This window comes from Struthio camelus, chromosome 12, assembly GCF_040807025.1.
Source record: "Struthio camelus isolate bStrCam1 chromosome 12, bStrCam1.hap1, whole genome shotgun sequence".
Classification (NCBI taxonomy): domain Eukaryota; kingdom Metazoa; phylum Chordata; class Aves; order Struthioniformes; family Struthionidae; genus Struthio; species Struthio camelus.
In genome coordinates this window covers 25,398,061-25,423,373 of record NC_090953.1, presented here as the reverse complement: position 1 = coordinate 25,423,373, position 25,313 = coordinate 25,398,061, and the positions used below count along the sequence as shown (strand labels likewise).

The window sequence follows — 25,313 nt, the reverse complement described above, 5'->3', positions numbered from 1 at the left end:
AGCTGCGCCACTTCCTAAAAAGATACTCAATGGTGACTTGTGTTTGAGCGAGCGAGGATGTATTTACCTTGCGTCCCTCCTAGCCTTATTTCGTTCGCCAGTCGGGAGCTGCTGGGGGGCTATGTAACGCCGACAGAGGTACCTCGCTTGATGTTTTCACTGGTGTCAAGGCATCTCCGCTGACCACAGCACCTTGCTGACTCTCCTCCCTCTACCTTGCTGGCCGGGGTGCCCTTTCCGCGCTGTTGCTCTGCTCCCCGAGGGTGACAGTAAGGTTTTGCCTGGAGTCGGGGAGGAGCTGGGCTGTGCCAGCTCTGCTGGAGGTGCGTTTTGCCATGCCAGCCAGGAGGACAAACCCCACGTTAGCGGGGACTGGAGGGGCCAGCTGCTGAACTGACTCGAACATGGCTTTGCGGGCAATGCTCGTTAGTGACGCCCATTTGGATCCACGATTCATGAGCAACGCGCCCTGGGCCTGCTGGATTCCTCTAACTGCCCTCTGAAGATTAGATATGTTTTATGATGTTTTCGCCAATAGTTAAGCCTTGACTGCAGAGCTGGCAGCGTTGCTGCCGAAACCCCCCCGAGAAGAATCAACCCCCCAAAATATGCCTGAATCTAATAATCTCTTCCGCCGGCGAGAACTTAGGATGCTTTTTTTTTAATGTTTTTTTTTAATGGTCTTAGCTTCACCTTGCAGTGGTTCCCGTCTAGAGCCGAACCTTTCTGAAGTTTTTCCCTGCTGTGAGAGTTGAGAAGGGTACTCCAAGCTCTTGCCTGAAACACTTTGAGTTGACAGTAAAGCTAACTCGAGGGGTTAGCAACCCTGGAGAGCACTAAACAGCTGTATTGCTCCCTTCCCAATATGAAATCCCAGTCTTTTCCGTCTTGCTGTGATTTATCTTCCTGGTCTGTATGTCCAGTAGGAATATAATTTTAATTGCAAGGATCTCTCTTTACCAAGGAAGGCTATAACTTCACTCCTTTTCCCTTGCTGTGGGAACGGGATTCTTCGCCTTCCTTAAGAGCCTTTCTCAAATTTTATTCTCCAGCATCCTTTAATTAGCATGCTCCTAGCTGGAGTGGTTTCCTTCCTGATTTGCACTTTTCAAGCCTGTTATCCTACTGTAGAAATTGTGATATGAGTACTCACTGTATATGTATCTTGAATTTATAACAATAAATTCATTTTTAAACTTTTTATGGACTATTCTATTAGTCTCTGTTTAACGGAGGTGATGAACTTGGTATTAGGAAATTTTTAAAAAGCTCTCTGTTTTGAGGGTCTGCCCTTGTGGCTACCCTTTTTTGGTTAGGCTGGGAATTCCTGCGATACTCCCAAATATCTCATTAATGCGTCTATGATACTTACTATGATTCCCCAAGCATGTGATTTAACAAGATCAAACCCGTCCTAGGATAATCTTTGTCAAGCTGCATTTTAGTCTTTTTGAGTAATTTATATGAATATACATTCCAGAATGTTTAAGCTTTAGTAATCTCAGTGCAGCATTTATTGTATTGTTGGCAAGTGGATGAGGGCCATCAGGCAGATTAATAAGGCTTTCCTAAATCTATAGCAGGGCTTAAAGCTGTGGTGTTTCTGACATGCTCTAGGCCCTAGCGTTTCGAGGTTTAGTGCCTTTGCCCGTGTTGGGCCAGGCTGCATGAGCACGTCACGACGCAGGTACAAAAAAGTACAGCGACATGCGAATTTAATTCTGGTGCCTGATAACTTGGAACTTTTTTGCTACCTTTAGAATTGCTCTCTTATGTAAATATATGTGTTTGTACGCATTTACTTAAAATATAACATAATGTTTTTAATCACTCTCCTTTCAGGCCCCATACTGCATAATGTATGGACTCTGCGCGACTTGGTTTTGTGAAATCAGGCTGTGCACGTGGTAGAGCTCCCCATATTTAGTCATTAAACTGAATAGCGGGACATTGTACCTTTGTGTATTCAAAGTGAGGGTGTCGATCTGACACAGGACAAAAACCTATATTTCAAAATGAAAAGCCTTCTGTGGAGTTTTGCTTATGAGACGTGGACTGAAGGTACATTGCAAAACCAAAAAAGTCTGTCCCGCAGCTTGACGGCGGGGCCAGGATGCTGAGTGCCTTTACCAGGTGCTGCTTAGAAATATTTGCAGTTAGCCTTGCGCTGAATTCTCCGCTGTATTGGCTGATCTGATTTTTCTTTTTAACTGTCACAAACTGATTCAAGCAGTGCTGTGCAGCTCTCATCAGCTGAGTGTTCAGACACTGAGGCTGTTTTTTCTTCCTCCTTTTTTCCCCTCTTTCAGAAGTTAATAGGCACCAAAAGATACTGTCAGCTGAGTATAAATATTGCATGTTCTTGCTGAGAATATGTTCCTGGGTTGTTAGGTGAGGAAGGGAGGGCTCTGACTTGTACCCGTGGTGTGTCAAAAGTCTCTTGTGTGATTTCACAAAGTATTTTATAGATATGCTTAATACCTGTGATTGCTTATTCTTGCTTGGTGATGGATCAAAAATGTAAATTTTTGCTCCCTTTTAAAGGAGAACTCTTTTCTCGCTTGTGATTATAACATGTGTAAACTTTATGTAAGGTTGTGATGAATAACGAGCGCATATTATCTTAGTTTAAGAAGCCGCCCTTTCTTGGACATGCATCATTTTCTGGAAGGGCTGACATCTTCCCGACTGCTCAAACTAGTAACAGCCCATGTTTAGGGTTGCACTCTACCTTGCGTTTAGTGCAACATGGGGAACTCCAGGTCTTATTGCTTAAAGTCCAAGTGTTTATGCTGCCAGGGCTAGACGCTTTCATGCGGTCGTGACTTGGCCTTCGGTTCATTCACAATACGTGCTGAAACCTATTTGTTGGCTGTGCAAGATCAAACGGAAAGGACACTGTAGAGGTAAAAATTAAAGTGCTGTGCAGCAAAAGATCTACACCTAGGAGGAAGGATATTAATGTTGTTCTGCTGACTGATTTCAATTTCTTTCATATTCTTCCAGCTGAAGGCCTTCCCCAGGTGTATTACTTTGGACCGTGTGGAAAGTACAACGCCATGGTACTAGAACTGCTTGGTCCGAGCTTGGAAGATTTATTTGACCTCTGTGATAGGACGTTCACGTTGAAGACGGTATTAATGATAGCCATCCAGCTGGTGAGTAACAGAGCTGGCAAGGCTCCGCCAGGCAGCTCCATGATGACGACTTGTATTTATGTCCGTCCTGGTTTAGCTGCAGGGTCGGGTTCCTACAGGTGCAAGGTTTGAGGGTGCCTGTTGGTTTGAGAGAGAATCTCCTTCTATCAGATTTGAGAAAAATTCTTGCTTGGGAAGAAAAGGTCAAATTATGCTCAGAGCAAACTTACTCCTTGAGTAGCAGACCCAGCAAAGCCCGGATTCTCACAGATTTGTATCCTGTGTCCCCTACACTCCCTGTCCCGTTACCTACCCCAACTCCCTTGCTCTGCTTGGACACCCCCCAAAACATCTCTCCCTCCTTCCCTGGTTCCCAGGGCACACAAGCCCAGCACCCTCCCACACTCCTCCTGGTTTTGCTGGTTTGGTGCTACCAGGCAGCTTCTCAAGGTGGTGGGAGCTCAGCTCACCTCAGCCACAATACTAGCATGGGGGTCTTCTGAGCCCAGCCCACTGACCTTCACAGGACTTGTGTGAATTTGAGGTCTCTGCCGTGGTCAAATTTGGTTGAAATTGGCCAATGGTTTAGAAAACCAAGAGTTGGAAACTGATAATTCTGTGGGACAGCATTACAGAAGTCTCTTTTTGCCTAAGGAAAGCAAGCTGAAAGCAATAGCTTTGATTTGTGTTTGTGTTCAAGGTGAACTGTATGAAAACAGGAAATATTAAAAATATGGTGAGTGAAGGCCCGCAGTTGGGTAGTGCCAGTCAGCTATTATTTTAGTTTGGCTCACTGCTTTTCAACCTGTGGTCTGCTACAGTAGAGTCTTGAAGGGAAAACCGAGACCGCAAATGCAGAAGTTTGAACGACACTGGCCTGGCATTAGGTTCCTGAAGCTGTGCTGCTACAGCTGAGCAGCCCAGTTTTGTGTGGCTTTGAGTGTTCCTTGCTCGGTGCAAAACCAATTTATGGTATTATTCTTGAGTAAATCAAGTGGCCTCAGACGGCAAAGCTTGGATGTACTTTGTATTTCCTTTTGGTTATAAAGGTGCACTCCAGAAATAGTATTACCATTTGCTGCAGCTTTTCAGTTCGTGCTTAAATAACTCATAGTCTCTCACAAACAGTGGGAATAGAAAACCCATGTAGATATACATTTAGGTGCATGTGTATAACATAGGGCAAAACTGGGTTGTAAGAACTCCAGCTGGTGGATTTGACAGACTTATATCTCCTACAGTTGTGTTAGCTAAATTTCCGAATACCTGTAGGAATTATTTTATTCCAGCAAGACTGTTGGGGAAGTCAAGACTGACATAGCAATGTACATCTGTCTTTCGCTCAGCCCCCGTGGGTTGCAGTTGGGCTCTCATTGGAGGGTCTTCACCAGCATCATCTGCTGGTGAGCTGGCAAACCAGTCAAAGTCACAAGATCCAGACAGCAATACCTATTTGGAAAACAGATGCTTAGCTATTCCTGGCTTGCCAAATAGTGGGGGGGTGTACGGAGGCAGGCAAGGCAATTGCAAATGGAGTTGATATTCTCTATAGGCACCGCTTCTCTTATTTACATGAGGAGATGTTTTAGGACCTTGTCAATCTTTCCAGAAAGAATAAATGAGATGATACCAGCTTGGAGCGTATGCATTTAAAGAGACAGATTTAGCATCTTTAGGTATGCCCCATCTCCGCCCCGGGAAGTTTCCCGGGAAAAGGGCTCAGCTGGCCCTCTGCAGCCTGTTTTCCAAAGGGGTTGGCTCTTACTGCACATCCTCTGCTAAAACCACAAGGCTTTGAGGGAAGCTATCTTGGTTTATTTTATTTCCTGCACTGAATCATTACAGTTACTGTGACACACTCCAGTATAGGAGACACGTAAAAGAAGAAAAGTTGAACTGTCAGATTCAATAGCATTACCTCCGTAAAGTGTGTTTTGCTGTCGTTTTTGACCAGCCAAGCCTGCTTAAGCTGCTGTAATTCTCATCTCAGATGTGAGGAGACATAAAACTTTGCTGCCAGGCTTCAGTGCATTGCACGACCAGTGGTGTTCTCGTCTGATGTTTGACATGCCTATTAATGAAGTCTAATATCTAGGGAGACTCTGGAAAATGTGAAAGGCCCAGGACCCTCAGACAGCAGAGAAAAGGGCCCTCCCCTATGGTAGGAAGTGAGGGGCAATGTAGCACTCCACAGAGCAGCGCTGCTCCGCTTCTGTTCTTGCTGATATTTTTAAGCCATGTAGCTTGTGTTTATGGGAGAATTTAAACATGCAGTTTTTGCTCCCTGGCTGAGGGAGACGGAGCCTTGATGATGATGAATCTTCAAGGAAGAGGGAGAACCCATTTTAGAGTATCTTCAAATTAGATGACACAGTAAGAAAGTCTGTCTCAGTGGGAGGAGGAGGCATACAGGCTTCAGGTTTGTCACTAGACTTGCATGTTTTTCTGGTAGGCATGTGTTGTGTTCAGAGCTGTGGCACTGGGTTATCAAATACAGCTTGGTAGAATCAGACGTGCTCTTTTTCTTAGTCTAATGTGCTGTTTCACACTTCTTGTATACCTCTGGGCAAAACCCTGTGTTGAAGCAGTCCTCTGCTTTTCCTTCCCCGGTGGAAACTGTTCAGCTTCGTTACTCCTGTAACTTGTGCATCTCTGATGCTTTATATTGCTCTGTTAAGAGCATCAGCCTGGAATTGCTTCCTTCATCCTCCGTGTGCGGCTGGAACAGATCATGTGTCTAACATCCCTAAGCTAAGAAAAAGCTTGGAAATCAGAAATGCGTTCACTAATGCCAGCCCCCAAAGCCAATAAATCACTACAAATCTTACAGCTTTGCGGCGCTGACTCAGTGGTTGGGTTGGGGAAAATGCTTTTTATTCCATCTTCCTGCTTTTCACTCTGGGCCAGGTCCAACGTGTCTGATGCTGTGCTGACAGCTCAAGTTTATCATGAACACCGTCATTTCCACCCCTGCTGCAAGTGCTTGTTGTCAAAACCAATTGAGTCCGAGGCCCGTTGTGTCAGGCACTGTGCAAATACTTGGTCTCTGGCTGCAATCTAGACCAAGTCACGGTGAAAAGTTTGACCTGGGAGTCAGACCTGTGACCATCTTGTGCAAGAGCCACCCAAGCAACCTTTACATTGGAAGAATTTTTAATCCCTGCTCATCTGATCTGCATTCAGGCAGGTACTTGTGGGAGAAGGATTCAGATTTATCAAGGGGTGCCCGGAGACAGGATTGCCAACAAGACTAGATCCTTAAGAGTTACCTTTTTGGAGAAAGAGGGCTTATTACAGTTGTTTCCTTGACAGGAGAGGATAGGGAAAGAAGCACGGGTTTCTTTAGCGTCTAATTGAATGTCATAAATATCCTATGATTTCTCAGCCAGCTCTAGCCTCTGCTTTGCCTTTCCTCCATGCACTAGACCCTTCCTCTCCCAATCTGGCCCTGTTTTCCTTAGGAGGGAAGGCTGAAAAGGATGAGCAAGTGTTCCTACTGTGTGCCAGGACGTGCTCTCCCTATTTCCTCCCTGGGCGTTCTCCTGACATCTGAAGTTTAGATCTGTGGCTCTGAAGTTGAACCCCGGAGTAACTCAGGCAGCCATGGTCATGGAAATCATGCTTTAATTATCAAGTAGAATCTCCCATGCACTGTTAGTGCTCTTATGCCCTAGGATAAAATGCCTTAGTCTGTTCTTATTATTGTTAAAATAACAGAGCAGGTGTTGACACTGCTTCACAGTCACTGTTTTCCAGTGTAGAAATGGTTCCAACAGTTAGCCCAAGTTCCTCGTAGTGTCTGCAGAAGAATTAACGTGCAGCCCGCAGTCTAAGCACCCGTCTCTTGGCCTTTGCATCCAGCACGTCTCTGGAGTGGGAGCTCAGAACTCTCTCAGAACCTTCTGCACTGACCTCTCCTCCTTGAGCTGCGTGACGGGTACGAGTCAGGCTGAGGGTTGTGCCACATTGCTTTCCTGGAGCCGGTTGCTTCTTTTCAGGCAGCAAGGCTGGAAGGGAGATGCAGCACACGTACCCACCAGGCCCCCTTCGCTGGCAGAGCTGGGAGACGTAAGCAAGGCAAGCGTCCTGTCAGGCTGAGTAAAGCAGGGAGGCTACTTCAAGGAAACATCTCTTGACTTGGAGAGCCGGTGTCGGCCATTGCTGGCTGCGAGCAGTTTTCAGGCAGCAGATCAGGTAGTACCCAGCCCTGTGGAAGTAAAGAGGAAGGAACATGAAAGAACCAGCAGCTATGTGAGGTGGGAGCAAACAACGCAGGTAAATATCTCCAAATACCGCTGGAGTGTGGTGTTTCATCTGGCGTCTTAGCTGTCCAGACTCTGTGTTGTTTTGGCCAATGCCACTTGCCATGAGTTTTTAAGGAAAAAAAACTATGCTTTTTGCGCAGATATGTAATTGCCAACAGCAATTACACACCTGTGTAATTGTCAAATAAGCCGATCAGGCTTTATTTGAAAGCTTGTTATGTTTGGAGAGGCTAGGAAATCCTTTGTTCCAATTTTAAGGATTGCATCCTAACTTGAATTGCCTCCTAACGTACCTTTCTGTCTTCCAGTCTGCTGATGTGTCATGTAGGTGATTCAACGCGTGAGAAACAGCCAAAGCGCATAGCATCTGTTCTGTTCTGCTTCACCCTATAGTTGATGAGAAATAATGGCTGTTAGCCGTGAAACCCATTTTCTCAATGCATTGAAGTAAATCGCTACTTAAAATGAGAGGGGAGGGGAATTGCAACACGTGCTGTTAGCTTCTTTGAAGAGTCTTTGAACAGTCTTATTTGCCGGCACCAAGGCACCTGCAGTCCATTTTTTCCTAGCTCCTGCCCTCCTGGCTGAGCACTTCTTGTTTTTAAGGAGCGCTACCCCCTGCTGCCCTTTACTCCTTTCCAAGTGGTAGAAATGCAGTGGGGATGAATAGTATGTAGAAGCCTGATCACTAGCCTTATTTTTCCTTCTTGATGTTTGTCTAGGGCAAATCTGAGGTTTTTCTTAAAAATAAGATGTCTGCTAAACCTCTGGGAGCAGGATGGAGTAATCACAAATACCATTGCCAGGATGAGGCTCTGATTTCACTGTCTCCAGAATTAAAGAGCCCCGTTTGTTTTGTCTGGGCAAACATACTTAGGTACCTGAAATGGCGCTCTGGCTGCTAGACCTGAGCACGCAGAGCTTTTAACCAGGCATAGCTCCAAGAGCTGTAAAGAAAGAGAGACCTGGATTTGACAGCTGAGTATGCGTCTGGATTCAGAGTGAGAAACCAAACAGCAGTCGGGGTCTTTCAGCTGAACAAAGCTCACGGTTGAAGTAAGCCGTCCAGGTTGAAGGACTGATGATAGATCATCGTTGTCTCGGCAGCTACTCTGCTTGGGGATCAGATAGCGTAATATGGTGTCACCCGATCCAGAACCACGTACGCTCCCCCCCGGCCAGCTGCAGGGGGTGCGGAGCCGTACGGCCAGTACTGGCTGCACAGAACTGCTCGGGAACAAGCGGTTCCCCCGCGAGGAGCTCCCTGGGGAGATGACCAGCCTGTGGCTGATAACCTCAGACCCTGAGGTCCATTTGCAATTTTGTAGGCAGGAACTTGAGGTTTTGGATGTTTCTGAGCACCCACATTTGGAATAGAGACACCACATATGAAATATCAGAGACTGGAGCTATGTTCCCACCACTGCAGGAAGTGATGAGACCTCATCACTTCCAAGGGAGCCCAGTAACACCTGGCTGCTACGGCAAGAACGTGAAACCCTCATTTGTGTTGGGGGGCAACTTGCTGACTTGCTGTTTTTCAGATCAATAGAAGTTTCTTGGACTCCATGCATTATCCGCTAGGATAAATAGTGTGTTGTTAGACAGTCTCTTTCTTGTTCCCTTCCAAGATGCTCTTCATCAGAAAACCTCTACTCCATCATCCTCTACAACGGTGCAACAGTAACCTGTGTGGACAGAAACTCCTCAGTATAAAATCTGGAGTCTTTGAGGGCTTTCCTATGGTTTTTGTAATGTTGAAAGCCTGAATGCAGATGAGTAGATTTAATAGCCTTTCTAAGGAAGCTTCTTGCCAAAAAAAGATTTCCTACAGCTTGTAGGGCAGCCATGGACCTAGACAGCCATAAATGGGAATTGGCGTGTTTTAAATTAAAACATAAAAAGGAAATAGAAAGGCAATAAAGTAAATGAAATTGTTAATTACTTTCAGTTGGAATCATCTAATAAGGTAATAACACAAATGAGAACTTCTCGCAGACTTAGATTCTCATTTCACTGGCAGCGTGTTTGTTTTCAGAAATAATATGAACGTTGAGCATCTGAATAAGGTGCGTTGTTAGAGAGGAAATGGCTGTTCATCACCTCAGAGGTGGGGTTCCTGCCCTTTTCCTTCCCTTCTCAGTTGTAGCTTCAGAATAAAGTTGGTCAAAGTCTGAAAAATATTCCTGCTGTTTCTCATTGACAACTGATGATGTTAATTATTATTTTTCTTCAGTATTGAGGACCGTAAGGCTTCCGCCTGCCCAAAATCCCCCTCCATGAAGAATCTGGCATGTCTCAGACAACATATGGGTTGAGGGAGGAAGGTGGTAAGACATAGAGCAACAAGGGAAGGCTGTGGGCAAGGGAAGAGCTCTTGGTAACCGGTTTAGTATGTTTAAAATCAATACAAAAAGGCTGCTGCAATCCCCCGTGGAATCCTTCCAAGAACTGTGTTCTGTCGGTAACATTTCAAAAACAGCCTTTCCATATTTCGTTCAGATTAAGTGAGGGAGCACGGTATGGTAGCTGGAGAAAGGGGGGATGACAAATGTCTTTTCCCACTCTGTATCGGGGCATGTGACCCAGCTCAGATTGCAACTTCTGCCTCAGTTTGCTACATCTGTTATTGCATTTCTAATAGAATAACTTAAGAGTTATTAGCCAGCATCGAGCAGTCTCAGGAGACTCGGTGCCTTGCTGCGTCGTTAGCCAAGAGAGAGCAATAGGTGGTCTGTTTGTGAATAACTTTTCCCTCGTAATTTTGCAGATATCTCGAATGGAATATGTGCATTCAAAGAACCTCATCTACCGAGATGTCAAGCCAGAAAACTTCCTTATTGGCCGGCAAGGCAATAAGAAGGAGCACGTCATTCACATCATAGACTTTGGATTGGCGAAGGAGTACATTGATCCTGAAACCAAAAAACACATACCTTACAGGGAACACAAGAGCTTAACTGGAACAGCAAGATACATGTCCATCAACACTCATCTCGGCAAAGGTCTGTTCAGTTGATGCAAGCTTGCTGTGATTTGTACTGTCGAGCTCTGACTGCAGCTTGGTTTATAGCTGTCTGGTGCCCTTCAAGCCACTTGTAAAGTGTTCAATGTGGTGATGCCACCCGCTGTTGGGAGGCTTTTTTTTTTTGGAGGAGGAGGAGTTGAGACAGCTGAACTGTTGGAACTGAAAGCCTCATAAGTATAGTTTTTATTAGGAACTGAGCAACTAGTAGCAACCCTGTACTGATAAAAGGCAAGTAGGCAAGCAGTAATTGCTACACTGAATGGTGACCGAATAGATTTTTATAGCACAGCTCTATGCACTGGCACCTTCCAGTTTCAGGTGTTACAGTTGAACGTTCCCTGACCTGATAATTGGTAGGAGAAAATGAAAAATGGTTTTCTTTAATGGTTTAACTAATTTTAAAACCCTGTCCTCCATCTCCTCTCTCCTCTGCCTTGCATCCCTCTTTCATGCTAGAAAATTACATTTATGCGGCTAAAAGGCAAAAAAAACTTATTAAATGTTTATATTCAATTACAGTCATAAGAGTAGTAAGATAAAGGAATATTCTTTATGTAGCCTTCCAGCTATAAGACCAAGGGTGCTGCTGGCTTTCAGGTCTCTTAGAAGGCTCTCTCTTTGGGGAGTAAGACGGGATGGACGCAGTTTATATTTTTGGAAAACCTTATGAAGAGTCAGGAAAGGGATGGGGAGAATGAAAAGCTGCAACGGGAACAGGTCTTTAAAAAGGCTTGGAAAGTGCTAGTGATGTGCTCTGCAGGGTGGGAATATCTAACGGGCACTGCACTGCCACCACCTACTGGTGAGGAACCTTTATGTTCCCCACTGAAGAACCACACACGTGACTATGTTGGCGTGTTTCCTTCAACTAGGATGACGGTCCTCACTTCAGCAGGTGGGAAGATGAAGATTATCACCTTTTTCGAACTATGCCACGTGCGTTCTTTAGGGCCCCTTTCCCTGCAGACTTTGTAGCTCTCGCGACTTGCTTAGGAGAAGAGTTTGTTTTGAGCAGGTGCTGCGTCTAACATGGAGACGCGTGGTCCCTGGTGTAGCGAGGACACAGGACCAAGGTGCGTTTGAGAAAGGAAGGTTAGGTTCTGCCCTGAGGTCTTTCATGGTGCTGGTGCTTTGCTGGTGAGGCCAGTCCCAGTGTAGTTGGCTCCTTCGCTATAAAAAGGCAGGTGTCCAGCAAAGACTGTTGTTCCTGAATCTCTATCGCTGGCTTTCTACTAGCAGCCTAATCTGCCCTCCTCCTTTCAGGACTGAACAAAGTAAAGGAGTATGATTATAATTTTTCTGAAGGACGAGTGCTCTCAACTCTCTTCCTGAGAAGTTTATCTACATTATTGCACTAATTTATCAAGTTCATCCTCCTTTTTACAGCTGTATCACTGCAACATGCAGGAACTGTCATCTTGATTCCCTTCTGTTGAGTGTTCTCTACCTCTAAACTGTTTTGAGAGTTACATTTGTTGCTAATTTTGAAGGAGAGTCATGCTGTGCAAAAACACTGCCTTTTTCTCCTCTTGCAAATTATGCAGCATCGGGGACAGCTCTTGCCCAGTTTGTTTTGGCATGTGGGCTGCGTGACTAGATTTGCTCCGTGGTGCGGGTTCTAAAGACATTATCTGCCTGCAGGTGGAGATTTGGACGGGAGAAATAGTGCCAAATCGGTCTCCAAACTCAATTAACCCAAGTCTTCCTGGGAAAAGGGTTGGAGCTGCAGCGTTCTAATATTCTCTGTAAAATTTCTCTGAAATGTGGGAGGAAGCCAGAGAGAGTACAATACTGATTCTGGGGTCCCTGTGCTGTTAAGGAACTGTTAAGACTGCTTGTGTAATAGTCATTCAGCAAGCAGTGTTTTCATGTCGCTGCCAGAGCAGCCTGCTTTGAGTGAAAAGAGAAATGCATGATGCACCCTGGCACAGCAGCAATCCCGTGTTGTGCCCCAGCTTCTTTGTCCTCTCTTGTATCGTCCCTCAGGTTTTTTGATAGTGTGGGCTAGGTTTTGGTAGATTATTTTAAGGATACTTTTTATTTTGGCTTGAGACTAAGCCCCCTTTTTTCCCCTCATTTATAATCATAGCATCTGCATGGCAACAGCAGCAAGTGTTTTACAAGGAAAAGCAGGGCTAAAAGAATCTATTTTTAATCTGTTCCGATGTGATGAGCTACAGAAGCAACTGGAAAAAGGTTGGCATGATGCAACGTGGTAGTTCCCTGCAGCTGGCTGCAAGTGTGGCTCCTGCCTGTTCCTGTGTATTTCAGAGGAAATAATATAATCCAGCACAACATCACCATTGTACTATTGGTACTGGCAGTCCTGAGAACGACTGGGGAACTGCTCTATTCCTATGGAAGTATTTACTACATCCATCTCTTATAACATCTACCTAATGCTGGGCAGTATGTCTTGAATCTACTTACAGTTCCTATGTTGCCACATTTCTTCTAGCTGATCTTTGGTTTATGTATTTTATGTTTGTAGCAGCCAGTTTTAGGTATTTTTGTGCAAGGTCTGAGCTACAGACAGCAAAAGAACTTTATCTTGGAAATAAGTCTGGCTACTGATCAGAACCATTTCCGCTGCAGCAGGAGTAATTTGTGACCTCTTATGTTTTAGAGCAAAGTCGTCGAGACGATTTGGAGGCCCTTGGCCATATGTTTATGTATTTCCTCCGAGGCAGTCTGCCCTGGCAGGGATTGAAGGTAGGTATGAGTTTTAGATTTTGCCCTTTGAAGCTTTTCATTCTTGGTCACTGCCCAAACATGAATCCGGTGAGGGAAAGTTTACAAAATCCAAACAGAAAGTGTTCTCTCCTTTGTGTCCTTAAGTCTAACAGCAAGAGTTAGCTTTGCCTACAGAAAAGATTTTAGGTAGAAGTATGGTACCTGTCACTTCAAGTTATTTAGCTTAGCAAAGTTACCTAGCTTAGCTGAATCGGTGTAACGTTCCAGGATACAGCAGAGGCAGATGGACGACTGGGGCAGGGACCGCAACGTGAGTGCCGTTGAGCTGTCAGAGCAGCTTAGCCGCGTCGTGAACCTGCCCTGAGTTGGGGCAGGTAATGGTTGTTTATGAAATTCCAGTTATGGCACACAATTCCCCAGCTGCGTCTGTGAGCATGTTTATAATGGGAGCAGTTTGATGGCTTTAGATGTGCAGATGGACTTTAGCTTGAAAAAAATGTTTTTCTGGCGAAAGTATTAAGCTTGGCTTCCCTCCAGACACACTGGACACTCGGTGCTTAATTCTGGGTTATAAGTTTATGAAATGTCATGCACAATGGGGAGGACTGCAAGCAATTGAGTTACAGCAACTAAAGCTAACATCCGTCTGCTGAATTAACTAGTGGTAAGTCATGTGCTGGCTCTGAGCCTGCTGGAAGTTGCGTCTTTGCTTCTCCATCACTTTCCTGATGATAAAGCTATTGTGTTCACCTTTGGAATTGCAGCGAGTGAAGAGATCAAATATAATCAGGTTAGGAGGAGGTTTCTGAATGAAGACAGTAACTCCTGTTAGACCTGTTAGGACTCTTGGAAAAAGTAGACAAGCTTTGGGGCTGGCAGGCTCTTCAGCAGAGTACTGCTATGGTCAGTGACAGTGGTTTGCGTGACGTAACTTGTTCATCTACTTTGTCACAGCTATCCAGAGCTAGCCCCACTTAAGCCTTGTCAGATATATGCCAAAAATGTTGGTGACAACCCATAAAAGCACAGAAGAGCTTTTTTCAAGTATGAAAGTAATTCTGAAAGAAATTAGAATCTCTCCTACTTCGCATCGTTCGCATCGTACAGTGACTGCTTGAGTGAGGGTGGTGTGGTGTTCATTTTCTCTTTGAGGTTTAGTTGAATTCCTCTGTTTTAAATTAATACTGTAAAGTATTCTAAAAAAAAAATTCTAGGTTTTAGCGAGCCTCTACAAAATTTCCTCAGGTCAGTGGTGAACTTAATAAGGATTAGTTGGCTGCCCCTTGAAATCCTGCATTTCTTTACCCCCAGAACAAACACAGACTCTTCAGCTTGATCTAGAGCATGGTATCTTCACTCTTCCAGGCTTCTTCTGCTTCCACCCTTGGTCTATACTGTCAGTGCTAAAGTCTTGAGAAAACGTCTTGTAATGCCTATGCTGTTAGCAAGTCTAATCGGAATAATCTGAAATGGAGGCAATAAAAACCTGTTCTTGGGGTACCAACTGGAGCAGAGTCTTCTTCAGGAGCGGTTTAAGTCAGAAATCTGTTACTGGAAATTGCTGATTTTTCTTGATATGACCAGCTGTATTTTCAGTGTTGTCTAGGTGACAGATACTTTGGGATTGAAAGGAGAGGTTCATTTTACCATTGCATAGGATTTGGGAGAAGCGTGACTCCGATGTAGACTAGTTACTTGACTGTGTGGTCGCGTTCTTTTAGGTGCAGTAGAGCAAAAACTGGACATGCCCAAATGGCAGCTACAGTTTATCTAATTTTACCCTTGCTTACAAAGGCACGGTGGTTGGCTGATGACTCTAATCCTAGGACTGGTCTGTACTGAAGCATCAGAATACACATGTGCAATCGTGATATGTGCAGCTTTATTTTCTTGCCCCATGAAAGTCTTCTGTACACTCTTCGGGACTGTGCTGGTAAGATATTAGCCTGGTGAAACACTAACACATATATATACTTCCTTTCAAGTATTGAAGATGTTTTGAGTGCACCACTGGATATTCTTTGCTGATAGCATATAAAATGTATAGCAAGAATTACAACAGGGTAATACAGTGTTCCTAGTGCTATAAGATGCAGTATAGTTACAAGTAACGTCATTTGATGCCACCCAGCATCAGTATTGGATACCTTTTTTTTTCTTCCCATACATCCTGTCATTTTTCTCATGGTTGAACTCTTTCTCCACAATTGTGTTTTGTCTTTGTTCCTTACAGGCTGACACCTTAAAAGAGAGGTATCAGAAGATCGGGGACACAAAGAGAAACACTCCTGTTGAAGTTCTCTGTGAGAACTTTCCAGGTAAGTCCTGATGAGATCATTGCAGTCCAGTGTAACCGCTGGAGATTGGATATACCCTGTTAAATATGACTGTTCTGAGCTCGTCTGGCAGAACATATTTGGATGATACATATATCTGTTACGTTGTTCCTGTAGCTAGCAAACACCCGGAGCTGCCGCTGTATGTTAGTGAGGCCTGAGAGCCTGTGACCATAGCTTATGATAAGTGTAACTCTTCTCACTGAGGAGGGTGAACAGTGCCCAGGTGCCTCATGTTCCCACTTTTCTTCATGGCTTCCTTATTGTTTTTGCCGCTCTCAAGTGACTGTGCTGGATCTATTGAGTTCATTCTTTTCCAATTGGAAGGTTTCACAGATGTTAAAATTTCAGGTGGCCAACTTAGAAGAAGTGATGATGTGTCTGTTGCTGAATTCCACCTTCTGAGAACAATTTTAAGGCACACGTTATTAAAGATGTGCTTATAGCTGAGCCTAACACCTTTTCTGCAGTTAAACAAAAGTCCACCTTGGAGCTAGGAGAGCAGAGCATGAGGTTGAAGCCCTCCTCAGGTACCATGTGGCCTTCACAGAGAGGGTTTTGGTGTTCTGTCTAGGAAGTGGGCATCCTGACGTCAAGGAGAGCGCTCAGGTTCCCATAATCACAGAAGTAAGTCACAGACAAGCAAGGTTGGAGCAACAGCAGGTTTATTGTCCCAGAACAGCCCCACCCCAGTAGGAGCTATTCTATCTTTTGGCTCTTCCCCAGCATGAGGAGCAGCAGGCCTGGAAGTGGGTATTGTTTGCTCAAGGTGCACTAATTCCCCAGATGTATTTGCATCCAAAATCTACCTAGTTTGAAGCAGACCCGAACGGCTCTTCTGTTGCTGAATGGCTTTTCTCATCTTTTGCTCTCTTTCATGTTTCTTCCTTTCCCTGCTGTTCTGTCCTCAGAGCTCTGTCGCCTGTGCAGGCCTGGGCTGAAGGGAGATGAAGAAGTTGTTTCTTTTCCTTGCTGGTCTGAAACCTGTTGGTGCTCCACCTTTCAGAGATAACAGCGGGAAGAGGGAATTACCTTTCATCTTTTCCTTTTTTTCTCTCTTTTTTTTTTTTCCCCTTCCTCCGTGTGACATGCAAACTGTGAGCCATTGGAAGTCCAGAATCACTAAGCAAGGCTGTCCTTTTTTTTGTCGGTTAAAGGCAAAAACCATGCTGATGTATTATTATTACTGCACTACACAGACTCGCACCTCCTGCTGAGCTCAAACATAAGTCCTGCATAGATGTGAACAACGAACACTGTTACATGTGCAGCAGGCACATTCATGTTTGAGGCTCACCTTCAAAGCCTTGTTGTGAATATATAACTGAAGTAGCGCCATTGGGCAGGCTCACAGATCGTTCTGAATTTGGGTTTTGTTGCATTGCTTTTAGCTCAGCTTTCAGACAGAGCTTTAGCGTGCGTAATATAAGCAAACAACGCGTTTGCTTCCTGGCAGGAGGTGTTCTCATGCAGTGCTCTGTGCAGCCAGAGCCACAGGACCTCTGAGGTGCCACAGCCATGCACACCAAAAACCTCTCCTGCTCTCCTTCTCCATCTGGCTATAGAGTTGTAGGGTTGTGTTTGTCCACAGATTAAGTCACTGTGGCTATTTGAAGTGTCTGTGTGAGCAGACACATGCATTAGCATCCTGTTGGCAGGTTCAGTGAGTTGGCATTTATTGTACAATGTGTTTCAGTGTTTGTGTTTATACAAGTGTGTATAACACAACTGGCCTTGGAATTCGGGTTCGAGGGGGAGCAGCAGCTCTCTGGAGCACACGTGGAACTTGCCACTTTGTTTGAGAAGTTTGAATGGGTCAGTGTTGTGGGCCGTTATTAAAACTAGTGCATTTTAAAGAAAAGCACTTTTAAAGGCAGCACTAGCAGCCCAGACAGTTCTCTGTGCGATGCTCGATGATACAGCACAGGCCTTGTTTTATAGCAACTCAGAAGATTCAGAGTGAAAGCAGACTATTCTTAGACTTTGGGTAGGGCAGACGGGCTCTAGAGAGCTCAGCAAGATTCATGTAGCAATAAAAGACTGTCAGGTAGGTCACTTAGAAGGGTAAAGGCTTGTAGGATATGCTCAGCTTACATAAATCTGCATGGCTCAGCTGAAGTTAGTGGAGCCTGGGCAATTCACATCACTAGGGGACCTGGCCCCAGGTCCAACTTTGAGCGCTAGAGAGCCAGTCTTGCCTATTCCTGTGGGAAGGCCCATTTGGAGTTATTTGAAAAGCTAAACGTTTCCAATTTGAAGCTAAATTTTTCCAGCATGTGTCACTTGTGCCTTACACTGAACTGATGCTGCTGCTTTTTTTTTTTTTCTCCCCTTTTCCAACAGAGGAGATGGCCACGTACCTCCGTTATGTTCGGCGATTAGACTTCTTTGAGAGACCAGACTACGATTACTTGCGAACCATCTTCACAGAGCTGTTTGAAAAGAAAGGCTACACCTTTGACTATGCCTATGACTGGGTTGGCAGGCCAATTGTGAGTTGTTCTTGCAAAAACGCAGTGCCTTGCCTTCCAAGTCCTGCTTCCCAGCCACGTGGCTCTTTGTTTGCTCCTAGTAATCCCATTTAATGCCAGTGAGCTCAAGGTCAAATCGTTCACTTCTGTTATCTGGCTAACGTGGGCTCTTCATTAGTGAGATGTCCCGCTGTTGTGTTCAAGGGGTTCTTGCGGTGCCTTGATGTTTCCATGAGTGGCAGAAGGCCCCTTCCCTCCTCTTTGAGCTTGCTCTGGTGGGGCATTCAGACCTTATTTTACCACCTGTGACAGTGAACGTGATGAGATTTAACTTTCTCTCATCTAGCACAGGATTTGAGACCTTTATAATCAATATTTAAAGACATCATTTTACAACAGGAGAGCATACTCGCCACCTCCCGCACTGAATGGTGGAAGATCACTATAACGGTTGAGTTCTCACACAGAAGTACAGGAGATCTTAGCGAGGCTCTGAAGGATGCTCAGCAAACCCATTCTGAGCACCAATGATCCTGGTGCTTACCCTTCTCCAGAGGCTATAACTAAAGTGTGTGGCAAGGAAATCTGGGAGTATCCAAGCTCCATTTAGCAGTTTTGTGACACTAGATGGAACATGTGATTTTGATGCGTTGCTTCTGTTATCAAAAGCCATTTATATTCTAGAAAACCTCTGCCAAGAGAGCTGTTGTGGAGAAATCTGACAGAGATCTGCTGCTGGCTGCCTGTGTGATTTGTGTCCATGGTGCCCAGCCCATTGCTTGTGTTTTGTGTCGTTCTGATGATAGCCTTCTTGCTAATAGCCCATCACTACGCACCAGCAATGGAAGAGGGATCAGTAAATAATTGTCACTGGTGCCAGACCAAATGTCTTTGGTGCTAAACTTGGTACGGTTGCCGGTGATTTAGCATCCGAGCTATATGTAGCATTACCAATGTTTACTTTGCCCGAAACAGTTCGTTTTAATAAGTAATCATTCCCTTTGTAAATCATGATTTTCCTCCTCATTCTTGTTTAATTACAAAGGCAATTGATAAAAAGCCTGTTGTAAGACAAGCTTGCGATCGCTGACAACTGCAGTGGTTGCTATGGAGATTTTGATGTTGTGGGCAGAGATTATGACTTAGGTGAGAATATAGCAGATGAAGCTACAATTTTAACACATCCTGTTTCTATGCAAGTGTAGTTTTTAGAAGTAGGAAGGCAATGAGATGAGGAAAAGAAGCCCATATATTTGCAGTTGTAATCATCTTATTTGAGACACACTGAAGTGTGGTCTGACAGTGATACCAGATACTTAACTGTATTCCTTTAAATTCAGCTTTCTACAAGATCGTAAGTGCTGGTGTCCAGCAAACCATCAAATCACAGGGATTTTATAGCACTTGCTATAATTATCCTAGGTTGCTGTCAGCTGAGCAGTGTTTTGGTTGTGTTCCTGTATTTTCTGCATGAGATGAACTAACCTGACAAGTTATGCTTGTGCGTGCATGTGTTGAGAGAGTGGCATCTCAGACATTGGCTTCAATGTAACAAACACCTTATTTTCCAGCCTACTCCAGTGGGATCCGTTCACGTAGATTCTGGGACATCTGCAGTAACAAGAGACAGCCACATACATAGGGATCGACCATCACAGCAGGCCCACCGCAATCAGGTGTGTTGCTCCCCATTGCTTTGGCACTATCTCGTCGTTTCGCGCCTCTCTGAATTCCTCTCTGTCTGGAGAACCAGAAACCCTGTGCTGAAGGCCATGCCTTAGAGACAGACGGAGCTGATTCTTGCCTTGTTCATGGCAAGCATATTCCCTGTGTAATTTAGGAAGGTTATGACTTGAGGGGAGTTGAAACAACGAATTGCTGAAATACTGTATCTGCCAGTGGAATTCCTCAGGATCGTGAACCAAAGGGAGTAAAGTTGGGAGGGGGTCTCCTGTAGTCAGTAGGTAAACTATTTAATGGAACGATCCAGCCTAGTCACGCTATGTGACCTACCTGGCCAACAACCTTTTTTTGGCTGCTTTTACTCATAGCACATGGACTGTGGAGTAGACCAGCAGTTCTGGCTGTGGCAGCCTACTCCCAGCTGCCACCTTCTATGGCAGCTCACAGCTGTAAAAAGGATGTGCATGTCTTTTGTATGCGCAATACATCCAGTACAGGGTGTCAAGTTCACTTCACAAGTGACTGCTGTGAGCGAATCGCGCAGCGTAAAGTGTTGCCAGTATAGGGTCCTTTGGGAAGGCTGGGCATCATGATCTGGATGAACTGCTGGTTTCTGAATGTCCCCATTTTTTCTTGTCCAGTTGTAATATTTCGGTGGTGTTGAGAGTTTGGATTTTCTGTATTAACAGAACTGATCAGAAGTTCAGTAGATCTCCAACTGCTGGCTCCTAGTTAGAGGTGTTGGTGCTCTTACTTCCCAGTGAGTGGTTCTGGGCTCGCTCTAACTGCTGTGTGCCGTTCCAGCGCCTTGTCTGCTGTCTCTGTTCTCACACGAGCTTGGTTTCATGGATGCAGACTCAAGTGTGAGATGTAATAACCTGTCTGGGCTCAGCTTTCCTTGTTCCACGCAGCTGGGCTCTGAATGGTAGAGCAGCTAATTTAGACTAGAATACATCAAAAGCCGTCAGCTACAATCAGAATGAATATCCCTCATTAGATATGTTGCTTGTAGGAAGCTGGGTTCTTTGACGCTTGTGTGCAGTACTGTGTTTATGCATGCTTATTAGTGTGGACTGGTATGTGAGTACTATTAAAATAATCTGCTTTAATATATTGCCTGATTAACGCATTAACCCCTTTTTGGGTGGCAGTTTCTAGCTGTCTGCTCCTGACAGCAGACCTTCATGCTATGTACTTTCGAGGCATCTTGTTTCTTTTAACTGACAGCGATGCCTGGCTTCATTTTCAGGCACGTTAGTTCACAAGTTACAGTACATAGCAGAAAAAAATGTTATTCAGACAGCTTCAGTCCTTGTTCTTCTAAGCCTCTCAGATAATCTTGATGCTGTATTGCATGGCAGCTTTTGTAATTTTTTTCACCTAAACATTATTTAGGATGCTGAATTATTTAATATTCCCAATGTGCACTCAAAATCAGTTTTCTTCTTGCAAAAGCATAAATAATTCTCTTCCAAGGGTTGTTCCTTTTAAATGTTGTACAAGCCATTTCTATGCAGAAAAAAGGTAGAAAAAATAAACTTCTAGGGCAGTGGATGGAGACATGGGTCAAGTGACCACCTTGATCTCCAGAGTTAATTGCTTTATTTCTCTTCCCCAGTATAATAATTGCAGAGTCTCTTTTATAATATTTGGTTTCCCAGTAAGGGCACTGATACAAGAGTGATGTCCTTTTCGTAGCCTTTTTCTCTAGTAAATGGAGATACTTACTATCTAGCAAAGACAGGTGGGCCCTACCCCCTCTCTCTTTAGATGCTAGTCTTGTCCTGTGATTTGGTAACTAGTAGGAAGGTGATGAGAGTTAACAGGAACTCGATGGTCTCAAATTCACAGGTGTCGCTTGCTCAGTGCCATTGTTTGGGTTGCTCTTTGGGCTGCGCAGTTCCAACACGCTTCTAAAAGTTTATGATGTACTCGGGTGAAGAGCCGAAAGACAAAGATGTGATTCTAACGGCTTCTAAAGCCTTTCCTAGAAACTGCTTCCAGGCTCCTGGGCTGGAATGTGCTTCTCCTAGTGGTGGTGCAGCATGGTACTACTTCATCACCTGGGGTGGCCAAGCGCCTGATGGCACAGCGCTCTGTAAGGATCAGTGCTCAAGATCTGTCTTCTACGAGCTTTTAAAGTCTGCATGCAAATTCTCCAGTTGTTCGTAAATTTGTGACTTGAAGCAATTAAAATGTAATCTAAGGGAAATTCTTCTCCAGTTGTTCCCCTGAAGGTAACCAGGCGCAAAAAATGCAAGCAGCATATCAGGCCGATAGGAAGAAAGTGAGAAAGATTAAATAGGACAACACCTGGACCAGACTGCCTCTAGGGAAATATTACCCATGAACTGGATTTGTTGACTGTTTGGAAGGGAGGCTTGCACCATGGATCACTCTGGGAGGGAGTCAAAGGTCGCTTGCAGAGGGAAGGCTATTGAATGCTTTATAAAACGTGAGCAGACTTCTTTTGTATTCTGCTTCCTTTTGCAAATGCTCCTGTTCTAGTTCAGTGACAGTTAGCTGGTCAGACAAGTTTATTCAACGATTTCCAGAGTCCTCCCACGTGTAACCACTCGCTCTCCATGGCTGCAGGGAGTAACCCAGAGCAGTGCTAGGGAGAAGCCGGGCCCGGGCTCCTGTCTTTGATTAGCTAATTCAGCCTTACTGCTGATAACTTGATGTTTATCTGTTTGAGCCTCTTGTTTCCTACTCTCTGGCTAGATTAAAGTTTGTTTGTGCTGGCCAGTTCCATGATTGGTGTCTCTGCTCAGCATCCCTCCTGCCAGGCGTGTGTGCTGTGGGGATGCTGCTTCCCGGCCCTCTCCTTCTTTCAAGTTTGTGCTTCAGCTTGGAAAATTTTGCTTGAATTATTTTATATGGTGCCATATAGGGCATTTACATGGGGGAGACAGCTTTTATATGCTGATGTGTCACGAATGAATGTATCCCATCAGTTGCTTTAGGTTTTGCTACATCCTCTCCTGTTGTCCTAACAGAGACCTGCCAGTTTGTCCTGTACTTCCCGATCTTAGGAAGCTGGTGCATTCCTTCAGCTGACCAGTTATGTTTAGCTGCGCTGAGATACTTATTGGTCTTAGTAAGGTGAATGCTGCATGTGTTATCTCCTCAATGCTGGCTGACCTATAAGAAGCTTAACATGCAAGTGCAAGGTGGATTTTCTGATAAAACAGATCAAATGTGCGTAATTCTTCCCACAGAGAGAGGATGCAGGAGAACAAAGCATGTACAGACGAGCGTCAGGGACAACCTGCACGGTGATGTGAGGCATAGCAGAATCTCTACAGAAACAGCCCGTAGGGCAGGGAGCAGCGTCCCTGCTGGGATTGATCAGGACCTTCTGTTGGGGTCTCTGTGACTAGTAACTTCAAACCGAACACCAGTTCAAAGGAAAGATAAATCTTCTAGTCTTAGAACATCTGAGAGTCCAGCCTCTTGGTTTTAGACCTACAGATAGATATTCCAGATGAATTCTGCCATCAATTCATTGAGTTCAGAACTGCTGTTTTTATGTGGCAAAAGAGGCATCGAGGTGCAATGTGACTCTGTGATCTATAAAAAGCTCTGTCTTGGTTCTCCATGAAGCAGGAAGCATTGCATGTGAAAAACTTCCCTTCTGTTGTGTGGACTGACATATCTGAGACCACACGAGGTTTTTCAGACTGTCCGAAATGCAGAAGTCAGGCCAGCAGCCTCCTGGCTTCAGCTACGTACTTGGATGGGTACCACATACAAAAGGTTAGCCTGGATTGCCCTCCCCTCCCACTGGAAAAAACATGAGTGGAAACCGTGTGATTTGGTTGAGTGAGCCGAGATGCATAGATCTCATTGTCAAATGGCCGAAAGTAAATGCAGCTCTTTGTCAAGGACGAGAGCTGAGCACTGCTCTGTGACTGGTTTTGGTGGTCATGCTCCTGTGCTTCTCTGCTTGGGTATCATTCAACATACTGCAAAAACCTTTGAGGCATTTTGACTGCTCAGGGCTCGTTGCTCTACCAGAGTATTCCCTCTGCTCTTCTGTTCTTAAAGCAGCTTCGCTGAGAAGCAAAATTCTTTCCTAAGAGGGTGTTCAGCAGAAGTGTGTTCCCTTGTATTTGTATAGCTAGTTCTTATCTCAGAAAAAGTACATTAGCTTTGGGCAGAAAGAACATGGATTTTGGCAAAAAGCTAGGAAGTATGACAAGTTGTTAGATGTAGTTTGTTTCCGCTTTCCTAAAACCTGTTTCAGGGTCTCTGCTTCCTAGCTGAATGAATTACTCCATGAAAAGTGCAAAAGGAACATCCCGTATAGATAAATTTAGGATTTTTTTTCTCCGCTATGTAGCATACTTGTTTTGCATTCAATATATTGTTCTAATAATTGCATTGCATAAAGTTTGCATCTATTTTGGATGAAGAAGAAGCTGTTGCAGCAAGTTCATCTACTGTGCTTTTTTTCAGCAAAACAAAACGTGGGGAAAAAAAACAACCCTCACTCCAGTCAAGTAGCTGTGGTAGATGTTTCTTTTTGCACTGTGCAGATGAATCAGTGTGTGGAACTGGCTTTTGGTGAAATAAAATGTGGCTTTGTTTTATGTTGCAAATTTGAGCCAAAAATACATACCTTAGGGAGGTCAAACTTGTGTATCCAATCCTGCTGCCATGTGAAGAGCTCTGACGTGCGACCTGACAGATCTGGTTAAACATGTTTAGTGTGTTTGTTTCTATGCTGAAAAACGTGGAAATGAAGCCGTGTAATGAAACAACTTCATGAACAGATATGAGCTTTCTCTCTATTTGTCAGATAGAGGAAAAGAAATCCACTCCTGCAGTGGATTGCTGCAGACATCACTAACGTGAAGTATGAGGTGCACTTGGTAAAGCAAAATTTTACCCTAGCTAAATGTTGAAATGCCTTGCTCTTTGCAAAAGAACTAACTCACTAACAGACATGCTTTCATTTCTTCACCTGACTCACCTTGTGCCCTCTCTTCTGTTTCTCTCATGCTTCTGAATTTGTGAGCAGGCAGCATCAGATCGCCGAGGAGAGTGGGAGATCCAGCCAAACCGGCAGACGAATACCTCGTACTTGACATCTCACTTGGCTGCAGATCGGCATGGAGGATCAGTACAGGTAGCTTTTCCCCCTGACTTGTACAACTTTGATGTGAGAATGTCTTAAATCCCCAGAAGTCTTCTTGAATTGCAGTGACAACATTAGTGATCAGCAAGGCAATTTCACAGGCCGATTGATCCTGTCCTGTACTTAAGGCTCAAGCCACAGTTTTTGTGGATCCCAAGCTATGACTGGTAACATAGTCTTCAGGAAAGCTTTTCCTCTGAGAGCTATTTTGATCTCAGCTTTGTTTGGTTGTCAAATTGAACACAGAAAATAGTGCATATCAGCCCGTCTGGCCTATAAAGCACTCCCCCCAGGGATGCTCTGAAGTAGTAAGAGGCAACTGAGATGGGGCCTGTTGCATTCAGAACCCAGAAAGGTTAGGAAAATAGTTTTGCTGTTCCAGTTCAGGCTTGACAGGCGAGTTGCTGATTGAGTTCCTCCTGCCTAGTGGAAATCTAGGGGTGTCAGACTGGAGAAAGGCACAGTGCGTAGCCGGTGCAAGTAGGCTATTCAGCAACTCCCCTCTCAGGCTGGAGGGGAGACATGTTGAAACGTTGCTGCAACCCAGTGCCACAGC

General features: G+C 44.7%; 1 protein-coding gene across 3 annotated transcripts in view; it reads left to right on the top strand.

Moving 5' to 3' along the window:
- CSNK1G1 (casein kinase 1 gamma 1) overlaps window positions 1-25,313 on the top strand; it is a 126,676-nt gene that overhangs the window by 89,051 nt on the left and 12,312 nt on the right. For all 3 annotated transcript variants that reach the window (XM_068958239.1, XM_068958237.1, XM_068958238.1), the window contains 7 exons: window positions 3,007-3,158; window positions 10,173-10,407; window positions 13,057-13,142; window positions 15,358-15,442; window positions 17,804-17,952; window positions 19,503-19,607; window positions 24,641-24,748. In XM_068958239.1, coding sequence (XP_068814340.1) covers window positions 3,007-3,158; window positions 10,173-10,407; window positions 13,057-13,142; window positions 15,358-15,442; window positions 17,804-17,952; window positions 19,503-19,607; window positions 24,641-24,748 — 920 coding nt within the window. The remainder of the gene's footprint in view (window positions 1-3,006; window positions 3,159-10,172; window positions 10,408-13,056; window positions 13,143-15,357; window positions 15,443-17,803; window positions 17,953-19,502; window positions 19,608-24,640; window positions 24,749-25,313) is intronic.